The 24,920-nt window shown below is 34.7% G+C and overlaps 5 protein-coding genes and 1 long non-coding RNA gene across 19 annotated transcripts; 4 read left to right on the top strand and 2 right to left on the bottom strand.

The window, feature by feature from the left end:
* Positions 1 to 421: 421 nt before the first annotated feature.
* Positions 422 to 4,206, top strand: LOC111309090 (2-carboxy-1,4-naphthoquinone phytyltransferase, chloroplastic-like). 12 transcript variants are annotated; one of them, XR_016330210.1, is made up of 10 exons: positions 422 to 469; positions 561 to 664; positions 1,222 to 1,471; positions 2,272 to 2,375; positions 2,463 to 2,534; positions 2,644 to 2,782; positions 2,964 to 3,091; positions 3,203 to 3,269; positions 3,361 to 3,399; positions 3,466 to 3,620. XR_016330210.1 is itself a non-coding variant. In XM_089748196.1 (10 exons), the coding sequence occupies exons 4-9, from the start codon at positions 2,329 to 2,331 to the stop codon at positions 3,732 to 3,734; spliced, it is 447 nt and encodes a 148-aa protein (XP_089604322.1). In that variant the 5' UTR covers positions 422 to 469; positions 561 to 664; positions 1,222 to 1,471; positions 2,272 to 2,328; the 3' UTR covers positions 3,735 to 3,760; positions 4,034 to 4,206. The 12 variants fall into 12 exon arrangements, 7 of the variants coding, with proteins under 7 accessions (XP_089604322.1, XP_089604303.1, XP_089604307.1 ...); XR_016330208.1 differs by having other exon boundaries at positions 3,171 to 3,269; XM_089748196.1 differs by lacking the exons at positions 2,964 to 3,091; positions 3,203 to 3,269 and adding exons at positions 3,696 to 3,760; positions 4,034 to 4,206 and having other exon boundaries at positions 3,466 to 3,576.
* Positions 4,207 to 4,356: 150 nt separating this feature from the next.
* On the bottom strand, positions 4,357 to 6,792 carry LOC111309091 (small ribosomal subunit protein eS6-like). Its single transcript, XM_022907940.2, has 6 exons — positions 6,698 to 6,792; positions 6,531 to 6,595; positions 6,251 to 6,308; positions 6,045 to 6,153; positions 5,441 to 5,713; positions 4,357 to 4,916 (listed from the first exon to the last, which is right to left on the bottom strand). The coding sequence occupies exons 1-6, from the start codon at positions 6,701 to 6,703 to the stop codon at positions 4,678 to 4,680; spliced, it is 750 nt and encodes a 249-aa protein (XP_022763675.2). The 5' UTR covers positions 6,704 to 6,792; the 3' UTR covers positions 4,357 to 4,677.
* A 744-nt stretch (positions 6,793 to 7,536) lies between these two features.
* On the top strand, positions 7,537 to 10,132 carry LOC111309089 (14-3-3 protein 6-like). Its single transcript, XM_022907939.2, has 4 exons — positions 7,537 to 8,197; positions 9,135 to 9,257; positions 9,442 to 9,558; positions 9,743 to 10,132. The coding sequence occupies exons 1-4, from the start codon at positions 7,712 to 7,714 to the stop codon at positions 9,800 to 9,802; spliced, it is 786 nt and encodes a 261-aa protein (XP_022763674.2). The 5' UTR covers positions 7,537 to 7,711; the 3' UTR covers positions 9,803 to 10,132.
* Positions 10,133 to 15,321: 5,189 nt separating this feature from the next.
* LOC149519941 (uncharacterized) lies at positions 15,322 to 18,067 on the top strand. 3 transcript variants are annotated; one of them, XR_016330173.1, is made up of 4 exons: positions 15,323 to 16,150; positions 16,829 to 17,038; positions 17,133 to 17,236; positions 17,364 to 18,067. It is a non-coding gene; the product is annotated as an uncharacterized LOC149519941 (long non-coding RNA). The 3 variants fall into 3 exon arrangements; XR_016330167.1 differs by having other exon boundaries at positions 15,322 to 16,150; positions 17,133 to 18,067; XR_016330158.1 differs by having other exon boundaries at positions 15,342 to 16,150; positions 16,829 to 17,236.
* Positions 18,068 to 18,139: 72 nt separating this feature from the next.
* On the top strand, positions 18,140 to 18,671 carry LOC149519940 (uncharacterized). The gene is made up of 2 exons (XM_089751841.1): positions 18,140 to 18,275; positions 18,455 to 18,671. Exons 1-2 carry the CDS (start codon positions 18,151 to 18,153, stop codon positions 18,669 to 18,671), a joined length of 342 nt encoding a protein of 113 aa, XP_089607967.1. The 5' UTR covers positions 18,140 to 18,150.
* A 605-nt stretch (positions 18,672 to 19,276) lies between these two features.
* LOC111309088 (dicarboxylate transporter 2.1, chloroplastic-like) lies at positions 19,277 to 23,060 on the bottom strand. The gene is made up of 4 exons (XM_022907937.2): positions 22,049 to 23,060; positions 21,459 to 21,772; positions 20,143 to 20,591; positions 19,277 to 19,600 (listed from the first exon to the last, which is right to left on the bottom strand). The coding sequence occupies exons 1-4, from the start codon at positions 22,847 to 22,849 to the stop codon at positions 19,485 to 19,487; spliced, it is 1,680 nt and encodes a 559-aa protein (XP_022763672.2). The 5' UTR covers positions 22,850 to 23,060; the 3' UTR covers positions 19,277 to 19,484.
* Positions 23,061 to 24,920: the final 1,860 nt, after the last annotated feature.

The raw sequence follows: 24,920 nt of genomic DNA, 5'->3' as shown, positions 1-24,920 counted from the left end.
AAAAGATGTAAGAAAGTTGTAGGGTTTTGTGAGATAGACACCCCATAGGAGTATTGGGACTCTACGTCTTATAAGTGTGTATGTTTGTTTGTGAGTGGACTAGAAGAGATTGAGAGGGTCCACATAGGTATGGTGTATGGGAGTATATGTGTATGTGTTTGGTTATGTTGAAATGGTGCAGAAGGGTTTGAGTTTGTGTTTGTTTGGGTTGAAAATACTCCATAGGACTAGAGGAGATTGAGAGTGTCTTATGAGTATTGATTGTTGAGTGAGGTTGATGATTTGATGTAAGTTTGTAATTCTCTACAACTAGTGGATCTTTTTTCTCATCCGTGGATGTAGGTCAGTTGGACCGAACCACGTTAAATTGTTGTCTCTTATGTATTTGTTTTATTGTTTGATTTCACTTCTGCTGTGTGTGATTGGATTGGAGGCTTTTAGCCCAACAATGACGACCCATTTTACTGCTGTAAGATTACATGGCATTTTTGGTCTTCTTCTTTTTTCTCAATCTTCTTGTATTCTCTTTTGTTAATTTCCAATATATCTGGTGCCTATAGGCAACGTTGAGACATGTTAAAGCCATTAGCGGCAACGCTTAGCTCCTCCTGCCTGGCGTTGGGATACACCATGAAAACTTCGCAAAGCAGTGTTTCTTTACAAGGTGAATTTTTTTTGGTCTCTACTGCAGTTTTTACGAAGGTGTAAACTGTTAGCTGTTTGTTTTGAGGTAGAATTTACTAAGTTTGTGGTTAAATGAACTTTGTTTATTCTGATAGTATAAGCCTACAGTTTCAATTTGACAAAAAGCACACCCCAGAAAGCAGAAAGAGTTTGTCAATTCAGTACTTTAACTTGGAATGCACTGTTGTTCATATTTTGGATGACTTTTTACAACTTAAATTTTGGATGGATTGTGTAATTTTTGTATGCTTTGAACTGTCTGAGCTGTCTGAGTCATTTCTTTTTGTTTTATTTAGATCTTTTCTGGATTTCCTATGACAATGGTCCTATGTACAAAGGTGCTTGCAAATGCTAGCATAATGTTTGAGAGATGCTTAATACTTTTAATATCTATCACTTCCCCACATGATTCAGTTATCTCTGCATCCCCACTTCGCCTTTTCCTAGTATGGAAGAAGAAGGACGAGAGAGAGAGAGAGAGAGAGAAAGAGTCCTTGGCCTTTGTCTCTACATTTACTTGAATTGCATATTCCTCAGGTCCTGTGAAGGAGATCGTCTTCCAAAAACTTTCGGAGGGTCATTGCATTTCTGCTCCAATGATCAAAATTTTTTCCAAATTAGAAGATTAAAAATCAGGTGCCCAAATCGACAGCAACTTATATTTCCCAAGTGTACAGCAGATATTTCTGACAGCACCCATCAAGAGGAGAAAGATGTTTCTAGAGCAACCTTGATATGGAGGGCAATTAAATTAGCGATTTACTCTGTTGCTTTGGTTCCTCTAACTGTGAGTTACTTCTACATATGGAAGTTTTATCATAAAGAACCCGTTTATTCCCATAAGCAACTTGCTATTTTTAGATTTTGAATCCTTCTATGTCGTGGAGATAGCCTTTGAGGAGTCCATTATAGGAATCTTCATAGACAATTAGACATGATAAAATTGCATTGAAACCAAGAAGTTTAAGCTTACTTCATGTATAAAGCAATCGGACATTATTGTATAACTAATTGAGGCAGATGTATGTCATACAGGCATAAAGTACTGATTTTTCTAACACTAAAACTATGATGGATTGAAGGATGAAGGGTCAATCCATTCTTCTTGACAATGACCTCAGAATATTTGATGGGAAGTTCCCGAATCTGCATTTCTAGCTCACCCTTTATCTAATTCACTTATTAGTTGGAAGATAATAATTTCAGACCTGCTTGATCAAGAGATCAATATAGTCATTCATGATACAAGGAGAACTAAAAGTTGGTAGGTTAACAGTACGGACAAAGTAATATAATCAACTTGACAGAGCCTTAATTTTGGCAGAATGCACTTGATCCCTTAGTTCTAATGCGGCCTTGAAAAGAAGTACCTAGAGCATTACACCAATATCCTGCATCAGGTCAAGCGAAAAGTTTGTATTACTGTTTCACCTTGGATGTCTCTACCGCAGACAAAGTTTTGAAATTCTTGATTCATTCTCTTTTGTTGCCACTGGATAAAAATATTTCACTAATGTGCTTCTATGCAATCTTAATGCAATACTTTTTTTTTTTGTGTGCGTTATCCTTGTTTGTATTTTTGAGCAGGTAGGTGGTGCAGTGGCTTATTTGCAAACAGGCTTGTTTTCTGCTACGCGTTATATTATGCTCTTGGCTTCTTCAGTTCTTATTATTGCTTGGATCAATTTAAGGTGAGTTATGGTGGTGGTGAAATAGTTATTACTTGATTCTTGGCAAGCTTTGAGGAGTTAAAATTTTCAGATTTTGTTGATATGCAGCAATGATGTCTACGATTTCGATACAGGAGCAGATAAGAACCAAAAGGAGTCAGTAGTAAATATGGTTGGCAGGTAACTTGATTCTTTGCCTCTTGTCAATGTATGTATCTTCTTTTATTTGTCAACTAGCTTTTCCTGTGTTCTGATGAAAAAAAGACTATTCTGTATTTTGCTTGGAAAGCCGCTCAGGGCCCCTTATTGCTGCCTACTTGTCACTTGCCCGTGGCTTCATGGGGCTGACTTGGGCATCTGTAAATGCAAGAAATATGCATTCATTATTACTACTGGCTTGCGCAATCATATGTGGTTATGTATATCAGGTAGAGTGAATCTAATTGGAATAATCGCATTGATACAAATCAATTTTCAATAATTTTTCTCATTTGAGGGGCATGCGTGCTGCATGCAGCAGGCATATGACTTTTCATTTATAAACATTAGTTTTTAATTATCTCTTCTATCATCTGGCTACCATGACATTTATGAGATTCTGATATATAGTTAACATTGGATCCATTGCTGTGCCCACCATTTCGGTTAAGTTACCAAGGTTTGGGAGAGCCCTTGTGCTTTGCCGCTTTTGGTCCATTTGCTACTACTTCCTTCTACATGCTGCTGGGCAGCACAAGGTTGTTTACTCAAAAGTGCTACATTTCTAGATTTCGACTTTCTCCTGTTCAATGTACTAATTTTGGCCAAACTTGGCAGTGAGATAATCTTCCTCCCCTTAAATTGCACAGTTCTTTCTGCATCAGTCCTTGTAGGCTAGACGACAACCCTTATTCTGTTTTGTAGTCATTTCATCAGGTTAAATTTTTTTCCTCGGTATTTCGTGTTAAGAAAATTTGCATTCTCATCATTTGTTTTGTATTAATAACATAAATGTTGTACATTTCAGGTTGAAGAAGATACGACTGTTGGAAAAATGTCACCTTTGGTATGTACACTCAATCAAGGCTTTTCTGTGATACAGAGGGCAAACTTTTTTTTTTCCCTATTGCAGGTCAAGATGGGCACTGAGAGAGGTTCAGTAGTCGTGAAAAGGGCAATATTGACACTATATTCTCTTTTATTTCCTCTTGCTCTATGCAAAGCTCTTCCGCTAACTTGCATTGTAAGTAAAAGTTAAAAATTGGTAAGAGAAAATGCATTTCGTGTGATTGATGCTCAAATAGTACATAGTTCATAAGTATGCTTATTGCAGCTGTTGTGTTTGTGTTTGGTTTTATCCAGCTCTTTGTGCCCGGACCATACCTATTGGGAAACTGGTAGTTAGCTTTGTTGAAGAGAACCACAAGGTAAGCAGTGAACTTGTATGTCAATCTCAATGTTGGTAATGGAGAGTGTACCCCCAATTTCCAAAGAAGCAAAAGAGAATAGTGATTGTGAGATCCTCTTTCCCACAACTAGCTGCATCACTTGCCACATTTTATGGTATTGCATTGACACATGATTTTTAACTATGTGGACTGTGACTCAAGAGTGGAGATGCATGCCCATTTATTTTCTTACTATTTCCTTCAAAATTAAAAAAAAAAAGCATTTTCCTATAGAAATTCTTTTTCTTACAGGACAAAGGGAAGATATTCATGGCAAAATATTACTGTGTGCGATTGCATGCTTTATTTGGAGCAGCAATAACTGCAGGGCTGATCGTTGCTAGGCTGCTTGCTAAATGATACGTTCAGAGGTAGACAATTTCTTTATATTCACGCCTCCTCACGGTTGTTTTGATTACACCTACTCTAAATAGGCTGTCTCCTTGGAGCACGCTATTGTTTTGTCTTGCTTTTTTAGTTCTCTTTTTGTGCTGCTATTTTTTGGTACTCTTTCAAAATGCTTTCGTTGGATGAATAAAGTATTGATAAGTTTCTCGGAAGAAAACAGCCACAAATGAGATTCTAACCGTGTCATGTTGTTTTATAACTGGATCCATACACATAAAATCCTTAGCAGCACTCTCCGCCTCATTGAATGTGAAAAAGATTACAACTGAAGCCGCATACTTGCCAAGCCAGAGGAGCACATTGAGAAGGCAAGTAATGCTGGGCCACATAAATAACGTAATAGATAGAAACATTCACAAAAATCTAAACCAACTCTCAGTATTCAAAATAACATAACATCAAACACTAAGCTAAATGATCGCGACTCGTAACACTACAAAAACTGAGTACTGACAAGATCCATTGTTCATCAAAACTTCAAAAGCAATCTAAGCCCCAACAGAAGGCTTAGAAGCAGCAGAAAGCTTGGACCTCCTCTTTGCTAAACTCTCGCTACGGCGCTCTCGCTGCTCCTTCAACCTCATGGCAAGCAGTTTCTGGTACTCAGCTGCCTCTGCCTTGGCCTTGGCAATTCTCTTCTTCTTATCTGCAATTCTAGCACGCTTCCTTTGTAGGGTCAATGGTGTTACCAGCCTCTGGATTTTTGGAGCTTTACTGACCTTCTTACCTGCAGACCGCAGAAAGGGTTATCAGTAAGTAATAATTTCAATAAGAAAATCAAGACTCTCCCTAACTCTAATTCTAACCCTGATCCTATCTCCAATACCCTAGTTCCTGCGTGCTCCATGCATGAATAAACAAAAAACCAAAACCCTTCTTAACTCCATTATGGCAATGGGGTGACAAGTGAGGCATGCAGATGCAATGCAATACTCAATTTTAACAATGTTAGAAGCTAGAGACCTAGAATTATGGTTGGGCACATTCACATGGATTACTGTCATTCATATGAGAAAATACAATGACTATCACATAAGGAACCCTCACAGAATTTCAACCTATAACTATGCATATTAAGCACTGTGTTATGGTCTAGAAGATAAATTTATTTGTTAAATAGATCATTTCAAAGTAAGCTAATAACTAGAGAAGCCTAAGTAGCAATCGAATCATAAAACATCCACCTAGTCTCTTGCATCTTGAGACCATCTTCATTACAAAAGAAAGTTAAGGAAGAAAAAGGAACTTTACCAGATTTTGTTGTGAAAGTCCTCCTGTATGTGTTGACATACTTCCGGACATCATCTTCCTTGGAAAGGTTAAAGAGCTTTCTAATTTTGGATGCCCTCTTTGGACCTCTCATCCTTGGTTTTTCAGTGTCAGTCAGCCCAGGCAAATCATTTTCACCCTTCTTCACTATAACCAAGTTCAAAACAGACAGATCTTGGCTAACGATGCATCCTCGAACAGACTTCCTTCTGCGCTCTCCACTACGTCTTCCATATCCACGAAAGCATGGGGTACCTGCTCAAGCAATATAAGCGAATCAACTTCAAGTTCTGCAGAGGAAAACAGGAAGTCTTAGAAACTGACATTCCAACCCACAAATGTTTAACAGGACGCTGAGGTACCAAGCAACAGACATAAAAAAGGTAAGGCAGAAAGACAACTCATCAAATAACTAAGTCACGCATGATTAAACAACACAAGCAGAATAAGAGTAAACGTAGAATTATCATCAAGGCCGATGGTTTGATGACAAAGAATATATGTAGAAAAGCATTATGTTCCATTTATTTATATTTAGCAACTCCACAATGCAAATATATTTTAGAATGCTCGGCAGACAGATTACCTCTATGAAGCAAGAGACGAACACGACCAGGAGTCAGAACACCCTGCTTCATTGGGAATCCTTGCTTATCGCAACCTCCCATGATCTTGAAAACATATCCCTTGAATTCCTGTCAAAATAAATGGAAAAGGAAACATATATTCAGTTGAACAGATCAATCATTATTTCAAAGTAAGATTAACTGCAAATAGCTAAAAACTACATACCTCGCCCAAAGCGTCTCCAACAACCTCCTGGGAGATCCTCTTGTCAAAAAATGCCCGACTGTCGCATTAAAAGAACATCAATATCTTTAATTACACAAGGTCATTCAACTAAATCTCACAAACCCAAGTTAACTCTTAGAGTCTGTGCTATTTGTAACCAAAAGTTGAGTCTTCAGATTTCTCATTCCTGGTTTTTTTTTTTTTCCTTTCATATGTTTTTCTATCGACTTTCTCAGCAACCAAACAAAATAAAACTAAATAAATAAAAATTGGAACTTACAGCTTCTGATCGTCATCGATCTCGAGCTTCTTCTGGCAACCAGTAGTCGGATTCGCGATATTAAACTGTACGCCAACAACAAAAATGAATTAAAATTAAAACACACGGAAGAGAGACCTTTGCGCCTCAAATTAGGGTTTTCGTTTCATTTTCAGGGGGCTTCGTACCTTCATTTTTGGATCAACTTTATCTGCCGCTGCTCAAAAACACGAGGCAGATCAGTGTTCAAAAGATGGATGACGAGTGTAAAAGGACGTTAGGGTAAATAAAAATGAGGCCTTATCTCGGAAGCGGGTGGCTCGGCTTCTAAATGGGCCAATATCTTTTGGGCCTTGACCTAGTCTCGGTAAAACTTGATTGATTCACATTAATAGGCCCAATTTCCTAACATTAGAATAATAGTGTTATTATTATTTCAATTTTTAAATTCTACAAGTTTGATTAAAAGATTTTTGTGTATATTTATTATTTTTTAATTTTTTAAATATTTCGTATTAAAGTATTGTTAATGTATTGAATAATAATAATAATAATAATAATAATAATAATAATGATAATAATTTTTCAAAATTTCATCCACAAAGTTAAAAAGCGAACAATTGTTCTAATAAGATATATTTGTGAATATTAAAAAATTAATTAACAAATAAACATGTGTCAACTTCTTACTTTTGTTTGTATAATTTAAATTTTTATAGCAGGGTGTATAGAATAATAATTTATTTTAAAAAATTAATAAATATTATAAATAAAATGGTACATGATAATGTTTTAATCGTTTTGTGACTTTTAAAACCTCAAAAATGTTAAACGTAAATGTTTTAATCGTTTTGTGAATTTTAAAACCTCAAAAATGTTAAACGTATACATAAACTAGTAATTAAGCTCTAACTAATCTATTGCTATTGTAAATTTTTTTTCCATTTTTATTAATATTTATTAATGTTAATTCAAACATACTGTAAGTCTAGATAAAGCTTAGACTATCATTTTTTATTATTATTGTAAACAAAAAAAAAAAAAAACAAGTTCATTTAAAAAAAAAAAAAAAAAGCCCTCGGCTCCACCATAAAAAAGCGACATCAAGCAGCGCTTCTAGTTCCTTTTTCCAAAACTCAACCGCTCAAAACCCAATCTCTCGAAAAATCCTCTCGGTTTCCTTTCCCATCCATAAAAATACCATGGCCACCCCTTCCCCGCGTGAGGAAAACGTCTACATGGCGAAACTGGCTGAGCAAGCCGAGCGCTATGAGGAGATGGTCAAGTTCATGGAAAACGTCGTTTCCGCCGTACCCGCCCCCGACGAACTCACCGTCGAGGAACGGAACCTCCTCTCCGTCGCCTACAAGAACGTGATCGGCGCCCGCCGTGCCTCCTGGCGGATCGTTTCCTCCATCGAGCAGAAGGAGGAAGGACGTGGCAACGCTGAGCACGTCTCCGTCATCCGCGAGTACAGGGCGAAGATCGAGGCTGAGTTGTCCGAGATTTGCTCCGGAATTTTGAAGCTTCTGGACGAGAAACTCGTTCCAGCCGCCGGGAACGGAGATTCCAAGGTCTTTTATCTGAAGATGAAGGGAGATTACCATCGGTACTTGGCTGAGTTCAAGACTGGCGATGACAGGAAAGCCGCTGCCGAAAATACGCTCACTGCGTATAAATCTGCTCAGGTTTGTGTGCATTTCTGTAGTTTCCTTTCCGATCTTGTGCATTTTTTTGCCTTGATTTGGTTTAATTTTAGGGTTTGGTTAGTTTTAAATGTGAATTGTGATGAATATGTGTTTAATTTTATGAATCTGATTGATGTTTAATTGCGGAATAGTTTGATATGGGGCAATCAAGTTTATCGATCTACAATTGTAATTATGCCTTTGATATGTTGTTTATTTCTTACCGCTTATATCGGGATCTGCTTTGAATTGCGTATCTTGATTGGGAAACATAAGTGTTAGAAGACATTACATGGAATCGCGATAGAAAATTTATGAAAATTAGCAATAAAAATGGTCTTAATAATATGCTTTTCGAATTTGGTTTATATTATTTTCTACCAATATTTCATGGTTCGGTTTAAGGAAATTTTATTGGAGTCTTCTTTTTTATATGTACTTAAGCGTGCATGGCTGAATTTCTTGTTGGGTCCAAGATAAGTTGTTTTTATATCTGAACCACAGTCACTCCTTTCATTTACTATGTTACTGCCACTCTTCATTTTCCTTGAACTACTCGTGTCTGGCACATATTTGGACATGGATATGGGGGTACACAATCCTCCAAATATATAGAAAAATTTAGAAAAATTGGGCATACCCATATTCGACACTCACCCGTGGCCAAAGTAACATAGATTACTTCAATTCATCCAGGTAACATAGAAAAAATTGAGCCTTTTCTAGTCATGTCACAAATTGATACAGTTCCTGTTTATGTGGGCCTGTGTTACTGCTATTTTTTGTCTTGAAAGTCTTGAAATCAGTATGGATCTGATTTTTTTCTCACTTTAACATATAAATAGAAGATATTTACCTTTGATTTTTGAGTGTTTTGTCCTTAGTTTCAGTCCGTTATTGATGTTATCTGCATCTTTTTGTTCTGTTTTCTTTTCAGGATATTGCAAACTCTGAGCTGGCCCCAACTCATCCTATTCGTTTAGGATTGGCTCTGAACTTTTCTGTCTTCTACTATGAGATCTTGAATTCTCCTGATCGTGCTTGCAGTCTTGCAAAACAGGTAGGATAACAACACTTCAGAATTTTAGTTTTGTCTTTATATTCATCTGGTTCATCAAAAACATTGGGGTATGTATGTATATTCTTTTGAATAGTTTTAGAAATCCTTTTTTGTTCTTCATTTGGAGTTTCCTTATTTTGTCTTCAAATTCTATTTAGTCAACATGCTTTGTTTCTTTCCTCAGGCTTTTGATGAAGCTATCTCAGAGCTGGATACTCTTGGAGAGGATTCATACAAGGACAGCACTTTGATAATGCAACTTCTCCGTGATAACCTCACTCTGTGGACCTCAGATATGCAGGTTAGACCACACACCTTTCTTTTTCTTTTTTGACTTCAATATTCTGCCATCTGTGTATCATTTTTTTATGGTGAAATTTTTTTTATTAACTATTATTGGTTTTCATCCCAAATTCTGCCATCTGTGTATCATCTTTTTATATTGAATTTTTCTTATTAACTATTATTGGTGTTCATCCATTTAGGATGATGGGACAGATGAGATCAAAGAAGCTCCCAAACGTGAGGATGAGAAACAACAGTGAAGTTACTAATCTTCTTTGTAGTTTTTTAACTTCTCTGGCTGTTTTTTTATGGAGAAGTTGCTTGGTCCCACTATCCCTTCAGTTGTTTTTAGTAGATCATGCCTCGATTTATAAACTTTGGAAGTACTGCTAAAAATTTCTTAGTATTTCACCAGTTCTTCATTTCAAGTTGAAGCTTTCTAAATGCAGTGAGGCTATGTGCACTCTTTCTTGGAGTAATTGTTTTCTTGACAGTAAGGGAGCTGATGATTGAGATATTTTCTAATCTTAATGTTTGGAAGATGTTTCTTGGTATTATCAAATTTATATTTATATAGCTTTGTTATTTTATTGCGTTGTGCACTATATTGAATATGCTTGCATCTGTTTATCCTTTTTGTCCTTGCCTTCTTTTTGATTGATGCCCGTATATGTCTTTGGCTTGATCTAGCTTGTTTTAAGCTTTTATGCTCGTCTCAAGGAGTTGATGGTTAATAGTTCTTAACACTACTGTTGGTTGCAAACTAAACGCTATTATTATAAGATTATATTTTTAGTTGAATGTATGCCATGAAAGGTTCTGTCCTGGAGATTACAACATGCTGAAGCTGGTCGTCCTGGGTTTTATGCTACTGCTGCATAGGTTAATCCATTTGTTTACAGGACTTTCTTAGTTCCATCACCTTGTCTTGTAGGTGAAGAATTCCAAATCCGAGGAGTTTCATTTAGGATATGGCTAGTTTTTGCCCGTCCCTTTTTTCTCACCCTTCGGATTTTACCATCAAATGGACCAGCTCTTCATTTTGGGTTGCAATTTGGAAAGTACAGTCCAAATTCAACAAGTCTCATTTGAGGGAAGAGTTAAAAACCTTAAGCCCCAGTCAAAGACTTAATTATTGTCCACTAGTCAAGCAGAAAGTGGTTTTGAACTTTTCTGGTTAGGAATAGGAATCCCATTGCTGAGTTGAATTTGCCAGCTCATGGTAAAGCCCACGTGTGCCAGCTGTCCCAGTCACCTTAACCACTCAAAAGGCTGAAGTGTAGTGACCTTGTGCCTCAACTATCGACGGAAGAACGTAATTCTCCCATTCATCGTTATTCGTCATCCATAAATTCAACACTGGAGCTATGTTATTCACATACAACAATAGCACCAAGAGACAGAAAAGAGTTAGTCCACGCAAGAAAAAACAAACATTAACGTAAAGCTAAAAGCAGCAGTAGGCAAAACGACTTGAGTTGAGTTAGGGTCATTAAAATTTTATTCTGGTTGTTGCCGCGGGACCCCAATTTATTTTTGTAGTAAAATGGATATCATTTATGCTGATGCTTGAGAAGCCACATAAATCCCTTTTGAAGTAGTTGAATGAATATCGTCAGCATTGGATTGTGTTCTACACTCCCTTTTACATTGTCCCGGGAGGAGGCTTTGGAGGAGCTTGTTTTCAGACCAAAGCAGAAGGTTACAACCGTACTCTTCTTTTAGTCTGACAAAACATTCTTTGATAAGGTATGACATGGCGACACTTTTGCATAACACCATCCTGCCTTTGCCATTTTTGATGTAGAAGAATTGCCCAAACTCCCATATCAGTTTGTTGATCTGAATTTTTATTTTCGCATCAATGACAACAATCTAATAATCTTTTAGATGTCCACTCCTGTCCATCAATGTAAGGTCACCTGTGTGTTCTCAATCAAGGCATATCTTCACAGGTTATTATTATTATTATTAGTGAATTTTTTTCTTGGCCAAAGCTTCCTGCAAATTGTTGTATCTCATTTTTCGCTTGGAGTAGAATGTATAGAGGGTTGTCAAAACAACATTTATTATTCCGATGTATCCAAGTACTCCACAGCATGCAGACGAGTCTTGTGTTGAATATCTTTTAAGTGCATTAAATGAAATACAAAACTAGCGGAAGAGTGATTCTTTGAGTGCAGGTTTGGGGAGCCTTTAGTAATAGAAGGGAAGATGGTTTTAGAAAGGGGTGAAGGAGAAGAACCAGGAAGAAAGAAAGTAAGACCAGAGAAAATAATTAATTAAAAAAAAATTTAAAGAGTATTTTAATAAGAAAATTTCGAGGCTTTTTTTTTATTTGGTTTTATTTGTTGTTGTTTTTATGGTGATTAGAGTAATAATGCCAATTCCGAATAATTTAAGCAACAGTTTATACATTAATGGTTCCGAATAATTTATACTGTAATGTATTTCTCTTCATCCAAAATCAACCATTTTAAAAACTACTAATTACCAAACGCAATAATTTTTTTTTAGCAAAAATATAACTAGTTAAGCATCAATAAACAAAGACATAAGATTTAATTAACTAATTCACTCTTGAAAAAATATTATACTTTTAATTTCAGAATTCAATCTTGATAATTTTAAATACAAAATAAATTATTTCAAAAAATTTAAAACCGCTAAGTTTTTAAATTATATTCCTTATATTTTTTAATTATCATTTTAAATATTTTAATAAAAAATATATCAGATTTATTCCATTTATAAACAAAAAAAATCAAATTTTTAGCAAAATATTAAAATTTAATTGAAAGGCTTTTATTAAATTAATTTATTTGATAAATAAAAAGAGAATTCAATTTATAAAGAAGACTTCTAATTATATTGAAACACTTTAATTAAATGAATTTATTTTTTTGATAAATGAGGTTATCAAAAATTAAATTTCAATAATTAGAATTAAGAGTTCAAGATTCAACCAACATATATTATGGCTATTGACTAATTAAATAACTTTATTTTATAAATAAAAATTTTAATTCAATTGAAATAATTTTCATTAAATGAATTTATTTGATAAATAAAAAGTTAAATTTTAAACTGAATATTTTAATCGGAATTCTAATTTTACATTAACATTAAAAAAATAAATTTAAAGTTAATCTCATATATTTTGTATATGGACAAACTTTACATAATAATACAAATTTTCAATTAATATCCGTTCTATTAATTTTAATTATTTAATAATACTCCCTCCATCTCAAATTATTTAGGTATTATTAACTTTTCAGAGTTTAAGAAAAAAATTTTGACTTTTGTCTGTTTAATATTAAATTTAAATTTTTTATAAAATTAAAGTTCTATTTTTTTAATGTCTAAAAATAAAAAAAATCATAAAAATAATTTTAAAATATAAAAAAATAAAAGTTTTAGATTTTATAAAAAAAAACATAGACTTAATAAATTAAAAAAAATGGATAAAAAAATGAGACAGAAAAAGTATGTAATTATATGTTCATATTATAATTATTATTTAAAACAAATAAAAAAATATATTTAATATACCAAACAATAGAATTTTTTTTAACTCTAAAAATATGATTAAGATAGTGAGTAAAGAATTATCTGCACTTTTTAAGAAGTAGTGAAAGCTTTCATTACTTTATCTAAAGGTCAATAATGCATTTTCACTTAAAATTTATAATTAATATTTGTTTAAATTATTTTTATTTTTTAATTAATTTTTATTTATTTTTATATTTAATTTAAAATTATTAAATTTCAATCATAATTTAGGTAAAAAAAGCATTATTGACTCTTAAATAAAATATTGAAAAACTTTCACTACTTTTTAGGTAATAAAAAAGATCTTTTCTTAAGATAGTGACACATATCTCATTTTTTTTCTAAATTAATTTTTTTTTACTTTTTAAATATAACATAAAAGGCATACGTTACCATTTTAATCCATTTATAAAATTATAAAGTTCTACTATCATCATCGTATTTGATAATTTTTCAAAAATTATTCACATATAATGTACCTTATATCAAACAATGTAGTTGAGCAACAAACATGAAAATTTGGATCCATCTTGGCTTAGCATATTCATCAAAGGCATTTCATTAGCACATGATATTGTTTAAATTATTATAAAGTTGAAAATATTATTTTTCTCAAGATTTTGTCTCCATGATTTATTCATGTGTAAAAATATATATTTTTATGAGAGAAAATGTATAAATGATAATGTAAAAAATAATAATAATAAAACAGGTGTAGGGTCTTCTTGGCCTGGCTAAAGCTTTTATAAGAAATACTATAAAAGTATTGTAAAAGAAATTAAAATAGCATTTAGCAAACTTAATATTAATACAAAAATGTTACAGAATGTTAAAAAAATTATTTAATAATATTTTGTTCATTATTAATAAATAAATAAGTAATTTTATTAAATAAAATTACAGTTTTTTAGGTAAAAATATATAAATAAAAATATATTTGTATTAATTATAATAAAAAAATAAAAAATACAATCCTCTTTATAATTTTATTAATTATTAAAAAATAGAGTGATAATGTAAAAATTTTTAATTTAAATGTATTATTAAAATTAATACTTTTTAAAAAATTTTATTTTATAACTTCACGTAAGAACCAAATTTACTTCTTATGCAATAAAAATGGTATGTCCAAAACTGCGCCGATCCACCACTTGGAAGATTGTTTCAGATGAGGACCGCAAGGTCAAACATCTAACCCGACCCAAAACCCAAATCGAATCTTGTCGGTTTATCTCCATCACAGCAAGCTCTAAAAGTCACTTCCATTCTGCGGCACAGCGCAGGCCTCCATAACCAACGCCTTCAGCTCAGTCTTTGTTTCAATTTCTTTCCAACTTAAATATTCCATTTATTTACTCACAAAATGCTCCATTTTTTATTATGGATGAATCTTCTTTAACCTTTGACAGTCCTTTTATTCCATTTACTCAATAGTCATTGATGAGCTGAAATGAAGTCAACTGTTGAAATTATAGATGCATAAAGGGGATGCTAAATCATATGAATTACTCTTGCGTAATGAAATCGGACTCTGTGGGAAAGCAGGAAATGCTTGTGCATGTAATATATTGAGAAATTGGACTCTCCAGAGGCTCAAATGGGTAAACTGCATGTAGCACAGGTAGGTATCGTGTTGGACTAAAAACTTCCAATCCAATCACATCAGCGGAAACAAAATCAAACAATAAATCAAATACACAAGAGACAATAATTTAACGTGGTTCGATCTAACTAACCTACATCCACGGATGAAAAACAAGATCCACTAGTTGTAGAGAATTACAAACATACATCATATCATCAACCTCACTCAACAATCAATACTCATAAGACACTCTCAATCTCTTCTAGTCCTATGAAATATTCTCAACCCAAACAAACACAAATCCAAACTCTTGTGCACCCTTTCAACACAACCAAACACATACCCATATGTTCTCATACATCATACCTATACATAGACCTTCTCAGTCTCTTCTAGTCCACTCACAAACAAACATACATACCCATAAGACGTAGAGCCCCAATACTCCTATGTCTATCCCACAAAACCCTACAACTCTCTTACATCTTTTTCTCATACCAAATCCTGTGGAGACTTCACCTATTTATAACCATACAAACTTGTCCATTAAGAATCATTCTCCTCTTAGAATTCTTCTCCTGTAAGTCAAACTTGTCTATTAAGAATCTCTTTCCTTTTAGAATTCTTCTCTTGCAAGTCAAACTTATCTATTAAGAATCATCTTTCTCTTAGAATTCTTCTTTTGCAAGTCTTTTTGTCCATCAAGCAATATTTGATAAATCTCTAACAAATCCCAAACAAATCTCTTATGGGATTTGAGTCAATATTCCCAACACATCGAGCATGTGTGAGAACAAAGAACTGAACTGTAGAAATCAAGTTTGCAATTTGATGTCAGCGTTTTATTCTAACCCCATTCTCTCTGTATGTGAGGAAGAAATCCAGCGAACATTTCATATGCCGTCTTAACATCCTTCTCAAAACTAAGAGTTGGAAACGCTGGTGCCTTGTAGTGTCAATTATTCATTTGTTTATTGCTACTAACAGCAAGTCAAAATCTGCCTAGCTTAAATAACTTCTTGATGTCCAACAACCCCTGCTCAATCCCCCCAGTGGATTTAAGTTGATAAATGGTGCATTTGAGTGGAATCTTAAATTCAGTTTTCACCATTGGCCAAGGGACATAGTGTAATCAAATGATTGTGTTGATTTGCAAGTTGCTGCTTTCTTCCCTCTGATGTATATGTGTGTCTGCACCTATTATTCCTTGTTCAAAATTGGAATGCTGATGTTCTACTCGTTCACACCAAGACAAACAAGCCCAGTCAGCCTGCTTATGATATTCTTGCAATTCTTCTTTTTTTCTTCCATCTTTGCAACTTTTACTTGCCCTCCCATTTTTAGAATTTGCAATGGATCTCACTCGTAAATGTCTATCAGGATGGTCGCACGATATGCTCCTTCAATTTCATATAACTTTCTCAATCTTATCCATCTCCCTGGAAATAGGAAATCAATCTTTGAGAAGGTCAGTGGTTTTTTTACTTCATTGTGTTTTTCTTGACAACATTCAGCCATATTATGATAGTAACGTTTCAATTTTATGCACCAGTTCTGCAAAATAATTTATGGTTCTTAAATTGCATCCCTGCAATTGGGATTTATGTGATAAGCACAGGATAATGGGGCATTTCAATTATTTTTATATTGCCCCTTTTGCCTACTGCAGTGATGTTCTCCTTTTGGAGAAAAAGTTGATGTTGATAAAAAGTGTTGAAACTTCATCATTTCACAAAATGTTTGCTCACACCAATCTTTTTAAGATGCATAAATTGTGCGATATTTTCTTCTCGGAATCTATGCTTAAAAAGGAAGACCAAAATATTTATTATGAAAAAAATGTATGTTTCTCTTAAATGAAACAATTTTATACCATAAAAACTGTATTTCATTGGGAATGGAAAAGGGAGGATGCAAGAGGGATAGGTTCTTATAAGATCAAAATTTGTTGAATAATTTAGATATATACAAAGCTTGTTACCGTGGCATGTGTACTGGAATATTTAGTTTCTTAAACAGTGAAGTCCCTGTCCCGGAGACATTTAAAATCTGTCATTTTGACTAAACAGAAATGTGGTTTGAGTTACCCTTTCCTTTTAAGTATTTGATTATCTTGAAATCTCATGTAACATCAACTTATATGCAGAGAATGGGGAACATAGATGATGTTGTCCCTTTCTTTGTTAAAGGATTCAATAAAATCTATCCCCTCATCATGGTTGTATACACACTCTTGTGAAAAACTTCTTTGATCGTGTCATTGATTATTTTGGGAACTGGAAGATATTCGAGTTTCATGATGAAGCTGGTGACACAGATGGATTTGATCCATCAGGACTAATTATCTTGCAGAAAGGTAATTACTAAATATTGCCATCAGCATGCACAATGACAATTTCTTCATTGTTCTCTGCAAGTACAAGTTATAAATGCTTCTGTTTCTTTTTCAGAATGGTCTTGGCTTGAGCGAGGGCATAAAGTCGGTGAGCCTGATTCCATTGGAGAGGAATTTCAACGGCATTAGTATTGGGTTGAACCTGGCAGCAATAACACAGTATGTGTATTCTACTCTTGTATTTAGAACTGATGTCTGGTTATATCTAAAGCATGCCAATGACTTTGCTGGTACACATTGTATTGAATCATCCATGGTTATCTATCTTTTGAAAATGTTATATCAGGATAAGGCTGCTACAGATACAAGAGCTGCACACAGTGCCGCTGAAATTGGAAAGATGGGTGAATCTAACCTCTGAAAGAAGAGCACAAGCAGAGAAACCATTTCTGTTGATGTTGGCAACTCTGAAAATGCAAGAGCACCACTGTCTGGGGGATTAGTCTCAAAATGGGAATCAATGAAGTCCGGTCATCAAAATTTCAAATCTAACCTAGAAGCGAAGAAACTCCTTCCTTTACGTCAGACTCAAGAAAATAAGGTGTCCTCCAGTGCTTCCTCGTCTGAATCTCTTGATGAAATTTTCCTAAGATTGAAACAACCAACTCTGGACCTTAGAGTCTATGGTGCTGACCAGGATTCATTTTGAACATGATATGGAATTCGGTAAATTTGGTCCATCTTACCACACATTTTCCGGGACAGAAGCTGAAGACATCTTCGTTTCACACCTAGTCTAAAAGATGATTGTTTCTGAGGCAAAGCTGAATCTGCAGCAGTAGAGCAGCATTCAGTATTATACCAAAGCCACATAATTTTGCTACATCTCACTTTCTCAAGGAAAAAAAGAAAAAAAAAGAAACGAACATACAGTCAAAACACCGGATCGATCCAAGGGATACTGCACTTGTAATAGTAAATATTACAAGGTTGATCATGGACTTTGAATGATTGCTTCCTTTTCAACTGCAGATTATTCGTTGAATCTAATATTATGGGGGTTCTCTCTAGCATTAAATGAAAGCCACTCTCAAATTTCTCTTGTTTTATTTATTTTTTTCAAGTTCGAGGCTATGCTGGGCTGCGTATTTCCTCTACTATCTCAAACTGGCCTTCTCCAATGTATTTATAGCCGTTTTTCCGCTCTTACATCTGCAATTATAATTGGAAGAGAGCCATGGATTCGCAAAAGGAAGAGGTACCCATTCGGCTGGCTGCTTTCGGCGGTGGAATATCTGATAAGTTGCCACTCCGATCAGCTCCGTTCAATCATTTTCTCTCCTGACACTAAACTTCACTATCCTCTCTCTCTCTCTCGCAGCTTTTCATTATCTTTTCTCATTTTCATCCCCTCTTTCTTTCTATTTTTCTGTGCAGTTATGCCGAGCTGATGGATGCTGATGCTCCTGTAACCCGCCTCGTCTTCGCCAACCCAACTGACCATTTGATATTCTTTGACCAAACCGCCATTTTGGCTCATGCAGTCTCATCTAACTCAAACATATTACGCAAAGCATTTATCTTTATGCTCCTTACTAAAAAGTTACCTGAATTAAGGACGGAAATGGATGTGGGTTTTTGTTCATACTCTTGATTGCCCAATTTGACCTTTCTATATTCATGAATTTCAAGTGGATATGAAATGTGAATCTATGTATGTAGTCTTGTATTTCCTTGTGGCCTAAATTGCTCGGTACAGATTATAGAATGATGGTTAGAAATAAAACCTACAGCAATGGCTCAATCTTTGTTTCTATCACTAATATGAAGGAAGGGATCTGACTTCCAATGCTGTAGATGAAACAAGCTACTTTAAAGGATAGAAACAGGGAGCTTTCCAGCAGAGCAAGGTTAGTAAGCAGTAACCTTAATGGCTAAAGGTGGGATAACCTGATTGGGGAGGCATCACTTCTTGAGTTTCTTTCATAAAAAAAGTATCTTCAAGTTAAGAGAATAGTTTTGAGCAATTTAAAGCTGGTGGTTTGGCAAAAATGCACTAGTCGACTTCTGGGATGCGTGCTTATCTTCATATTTACCAGTTCCAACGTGGCAATAGACCAGCAATTTCTTCACTCTGTCAACTTTGGAGTTTGCCTAAGCCAGTAAATCTCGCCAGGTTTTATAGCAAAGCAGGGAACTATTAAGAGTTTCACACAAGACATGGAAGGACAGAAGTGATGGATTGACAAGAAAAAAGAGTGCATCTCGAAAAAAAAAAAAATCATATTTGAATCGGCAATGTAAACCTGGCGAAATGTTCATTCACATTTAAAATAATAAAAAGAGAAAACAAAAAATAGCCAAAGCTATAACTATAAAAATTTTCTTTTAAGTAAATTGAGCTCAATTGTTCCCCAAAATCTGACGACTTACAACAAGGACGAATGACACTCACAGGGTAATTGAATCAGTAGAGGCCCAAAAATTTCCACCAGACAGCTCCAACAACACCCCAGATGATGGCATTAATAAAGGCCATTACAAATCCCATTTTGAATACGTCAGGTAGGTCTACGTATCCAGCTGTAAATAAAAGTAAAAGAATTTATCAGTCGCCCAATCAAGTCTTTAATTAAAGAAACACTAATAAGATTTTTTTTTGGATGATTTGAAAGTGTTTTTCAAAAAAATTCACCATTCTTGTCAATAAAAGGAAGGAGAAACAAGGAAATTGATAGGCCAATTTGAGAATGATCTCTTGACAAATGCCCTACTGTATATCCAAACCTATTACATTGTTTTCCATCTGCCTACCATATATCCAAAACTATTCTCTTGTTTTCCCATCTCATCAAAGTCAAGTACATGTACACACCCATGCACAAGACCATGGAAATGTACAGACCCACACACAAAGGAGATAAATATATTTAGTAATAAAAAGCAGACTTTATGGTTGTGTAAAAAGGCATGGTGCTCATATGCATGTGTACATAAATCATGAGAGAGCGATAGATAGAGAATACATAGTCCATGCAAATACATAAATCATGGGAGAGCAACATGAGAGAGCAATAGATAGAGAATACATAGTCCATGCAAAGTCAGCAGAAACAGAGACACACCTCCATAATAGACAGCAGCCTGACCACTGCTATAATGTGTTAGGGCACCAAAAAGATTGGTGTTGTATGCAAGAGCCAGCGCTGCTAATACACCAGGCACTCCAGCCACCAAGTGCATAGCAAGAAAAGCAGAGTATAATGCTCCTACATGACCAGTTTGACTTGCAAATAGGTAGTGGATGAAAAAGTAGGATGCCTGAAGAACACCAAATGCAGCTGGCCAGCTCAAAGAAAGAGATTGAAGGATCTTAGCTACACAACCAGACATCCAGCTCACTATCCCAAGGTTTGTCAGTTGGCCTGCCATGCCTACCAAAACAGCAAACCAAGCCAATGTATCCCAAGCTGATTTTTCACTTAAGCAGTCATCCCAGTCAAGCACTCCTAACAAAAGGAGTATTGATAAACCAATCATCGCAGCCACAACACTGGGTATACCGAGACTCTCTCTGTATATGATCAGGAAATATCGACAAAACATAAAAATATAATAAATTACATGTTATGAAACAAACATCAAAACATAAAAATCACAGCTTCAAACTTGCAGCCTATGAGCATGCGTGGATGTTATCCTTAAATGATAAGAACAATGGTTAGAGCAATACATGCATACAGGTCAAATCTAAGAATCTGATTCATGTTGGCAAAAACCAAAACTGACAGAAAGTTTTCTATTACCTTAAACTATAGAAGGCAATATAACATCAACATGCAACATTTAAAAATGATAACTTCCAAGTGTAAAATATTTAATGGCACTATACGAAAATGCCTGCTAACAACAGGACCAATATATGTTCAGAAAAACTAAAATGCAACAAGTTACAAGTGAAAATCTTATTTGCATGTTGATGAGAAAATGCACCTACTAAGGGCAAATGTTTACTCATTTTATGAACAATCATGCTTCAAAACTTCAAACTACATTTGTCAAAATAAACCATTTCCTAAACAATGGAGCACCCCATTGATTGAAGTTTGACTTTGTTGATACATCCACAACTTCCACTAGCTATTTTTCGTGTCCCGGTGTCCTGATTTTATAACCGATATGTCATATGTATAATCACATATTTTTTTTCAAATAAGCATCAAAAGTAATATACCATCATTTTAACATTCACATGACAGTAGACTTAGCGGGGGCACAGCTTAAAAAATAAAGCGTAACAAGTAAATGGAGTTAAAGAAGATGTAGGTATTTATATACACATACAGGAATTTCATATACACACAGACATTAGATACGAAGACATCAATTTCTCAGTTAAAATAGAAAGAAACGTGAATTGGTATGATGAGCTGCTACTTACCCACAGACCCATAGAGTAACTGCAAAAAGCATTGTTCCAACCATGATCCATTCATTTCTTGAGACAGGACCCATGTGCTCTAACTTCTTTGCTGCTATTGCAGGGGCATCTGGCGTATCTTTGGTTTCAGGAGGATAAAGCTTGTATAAAATAAGCGGAGTAAGCAGTAGAGAAACAAGTGCTGGTAAACTAGCAGCCTTGAACCACGAGACCCAAGGGCTTGAAATAATAATTCCAAGCTCTTCTGCTAATTTGAGGCATAGCAAATTTTGAGCCGCAGCAGTCAGGAAAAGTGCACTAGAGTTGCCTGTAGACTGTCATAGACGATCCATGAGTAATGCATGAATCAAAGTTACTAATGCAAATGCGAAAATTAAACAATACACAGAACTACAGATATTGACGAGTTCAAAACAGAGAAAAGAAAGAGTATCATTAAAACAGAGAATCCAGATTACAGTAACAAAAGTCTAGTTCCGCAATTTAACAGTACAAAGTTAATTATTCCCACCTATAAATTCAAATTTATAATTACGAAATATATAGACTATGCAGGTGATCATCACTATTCATCAAGAAATGAGGCCAACCTGAAACTGCGTTTGAATTAGATAACTCCCAAGCTTCCGAGATGATGAATCCCCGGGCCGACTCCCAGCAGACAGAGACAAGGACTTGATAATGGGTAAGAAAACCCCACCAGCTCTCGCAGTAGTACTAGGCATCGCCGGCGCAATCAAGGCCTCACTTAAAGTCAGTCCATAAGACAATCCCAACGTGCTTTTTCCCAACCATTTGACGAAATAAGTAGCGATCCTGTCCCCAAGCCCCGTTTTAACGAACCCACGAGCGAAGAAGAAAGATATGACAATCAACCAAATGACTTCGTTGGTAAAGGCAGCGAAGGCGGTCGTAAACGGCAGCGTTCTGGTCAGGATGGAAGTTGTGAGGCCTAAAAAGGCCCATGCCCCGACCGGTAAGGGGCTTAAGACGAGACCGGCGATTGTCGATAAAAAGATGGCGAGAAGTTGCCAGGCTTGTGGGGTTACTTCGACGGGTTTGGGGACCAGGAAACGAACAATGACGCCTATGGAAATTGAGATAAAGAAAGGAAGGAGTTTGGCTCCTTGAGGAGGGGCTGAGGATGGGGTGCTGTCGTTTTGAGAAGAGGCACGGATAGGGGAAAGGAGGAGCTTGGGTTGTTTGGGAAGTGGGGAAAACAAGACGGACTTGAGAGGAGATCGGAGGGTGGGGAATGGAGAGGAGGTGAAAATGGATGGTTGGGATGATTTGGAGATGGGTTTGGAGCGGAGGTGGAGGGAAGTCCGGGAGAAAAGTGAGAAAGGAGTGGTTGTGGCGGTTGAGAAGGAGTGGAGGGCTAAGCTCTCCATTGTTTGGATGGAGAGAAAAGAGAGGAAGAAAAACTGAAATTCAAGGAAGGGGAAAGACAAAGTCCAAGGAGTGGACGAACCAACGGAAATCCCAAAGAGCGTAGTTAAACTGAAACTGGTGATTGGTGGTGAATCGGGTCGGGTTTGTGTCCTTCTGACGGAGCGAAAATTTTCTGTTTCTTTTTAGATTTTTATTTTTATTTGAGGCTCCGTTTGTTTAGAGGGAAAAACTTTCATATATTTTGGTACATCTCTTTTTCTTTTCTGGATAAGGATATTTTCTTCCAACCTTTCTCTTTCCAATTTTTTTTCTAGCCATTTGATTCGGAAATGGAATAATTATTGGTTGAAATTTAATTTATTCGGAGCCGTATTTATTTAGAATTGCTTTAATTCCTCTGTCGTGTTTTAACTAAAAATAATAATTTGAATTTTTGTAATTTATATTTTTAAATTTAATAAAAATAATAATACTTACAAAAAACGAAACTTTTCACAGAAAAATATAATATTAGTATCTTTTATAAAATAAAATAAAAAATAACTTATAAGTATTAAATTTTAAATTTTAAATTTTAATATAAATTAATTGAGTTAAAACATGAATTTATATTATTATCTACTTTTAACAACATAACTGGGTTTTTTTCAGTGATTTGCGCGATTGATCTGTTGTATCTTATCGAGTCTTTCATCTTGAATTTCAAAAGAGTTCAACTCTATCTTAAATAAAATAAAAAAAAAATTAAAAGTGTATATAAAGTATAAACCACCCTTACTAGTAGAGGAAAAGACGTCGGCTACATTTTGCAACAAAATTCAAGCGTCTACGGCCCAATCCAAAATTACCCAATCTGAAGTATAACCATCCTATATTACATCGCATGCAGCCTGGGCTTCGCCCCCAATTGCGAAAGATTGGATCGTGCATAAGACATCTGCCATGGCCTAAAATAAGCCATCCACAATCCACGTTCAAAATATATATATTTTTTAAATTAACAATTTGATGACATAAGAAATAGTTATGAAAGAAGAATAATAATTTTAGAGAATAGAAAAATAAAAATATAAAAAAATGCAATATGAGTTTCATTAGAGTATTAAATATATATATATATAGATGTTACTAAAAATATGAAAAAATATATAAATTAAATAAAAATTACAAATGTTATAGAGGCTTAAATTTATAGCATATTACTATATTTTATTTGGTGTAACTTAAATTAAATAAAAAATTTATTTATATAAAATTCAATTTGACCCCTTCTAAAAAATTAACGGACTCAGTCCCTATTTCCTAGTAAACACATCATGGTAAGCATCATTATCCTAAGGATGACATCGGGTCGGGTTCGGGGCGGGTTTTGCTCGCCCTGAACCCGACCCGATTTTTTGCTCATCAAACCCGACCCCGACCCGACCCGAATTATTTTAATACCCGACACGACCCGACAATATGTAAATCGCACCCGATCCGATCCGACCCGAAATTAATAAAATATTATTTTTAAAATATAAAATATTATTTTTTAAATATAAATATTTAAAAATATCATTATATAAATATATATATATAAATAATTAATTAATTAAAAAATAATTTTTTAATAATGTCGGGTCGAATAGGATCGGGTTTTAGGCATACCCGAACTCGACCCGACCCCGACTATTATCTAAATTTACCCGACCCGAAACCCAAAATTCAAAAATAAAAAAACCCGACCCTATAAGATCGGGTCGGACCAAAACCCGTTGGAGACGTGTTTGATTGCCGTCCCTACATTATCCATATCCTAAAGGTTGAGCAATTGCTTACTATTCTATGCTTTGAGAGCCACGTAAGCACGTATTAGAACTTATCGAGTTAATAAAAATATTTTATTATTCTCGATAAATTTATATCTATGAAAAGATTTTGTAATTAATTTATTGTCTTTCTTTTAATTGGTTGCTAATAACATTAAATGAAAAAAATTTATATTTTTTAAATAAAAATTTTGTTAATCTAAATAAATGTTTGTAAATAAGAAATTATATCAACAAATGTGTGAGCGTTTGATAAAAT

This window comes from Durio zibethinus, chromosome 2 (assembly GCF_047325235.1).
Source record: "Durio zibethinus cultivar Kanyao isolate XHJ-2024 chromosome 2, ASM4732523v1, whole genome shotgun sequence".
Lineage (NCBI taxonomy): Eukaryota > Viridiplantae > Streptophyta > Magnoliopsida > Malvales > Malvaceae > Durio > Durio zibethinus.
This window is presented reverse-complemented; position numbering and strand designations above follow the sequence as displayed.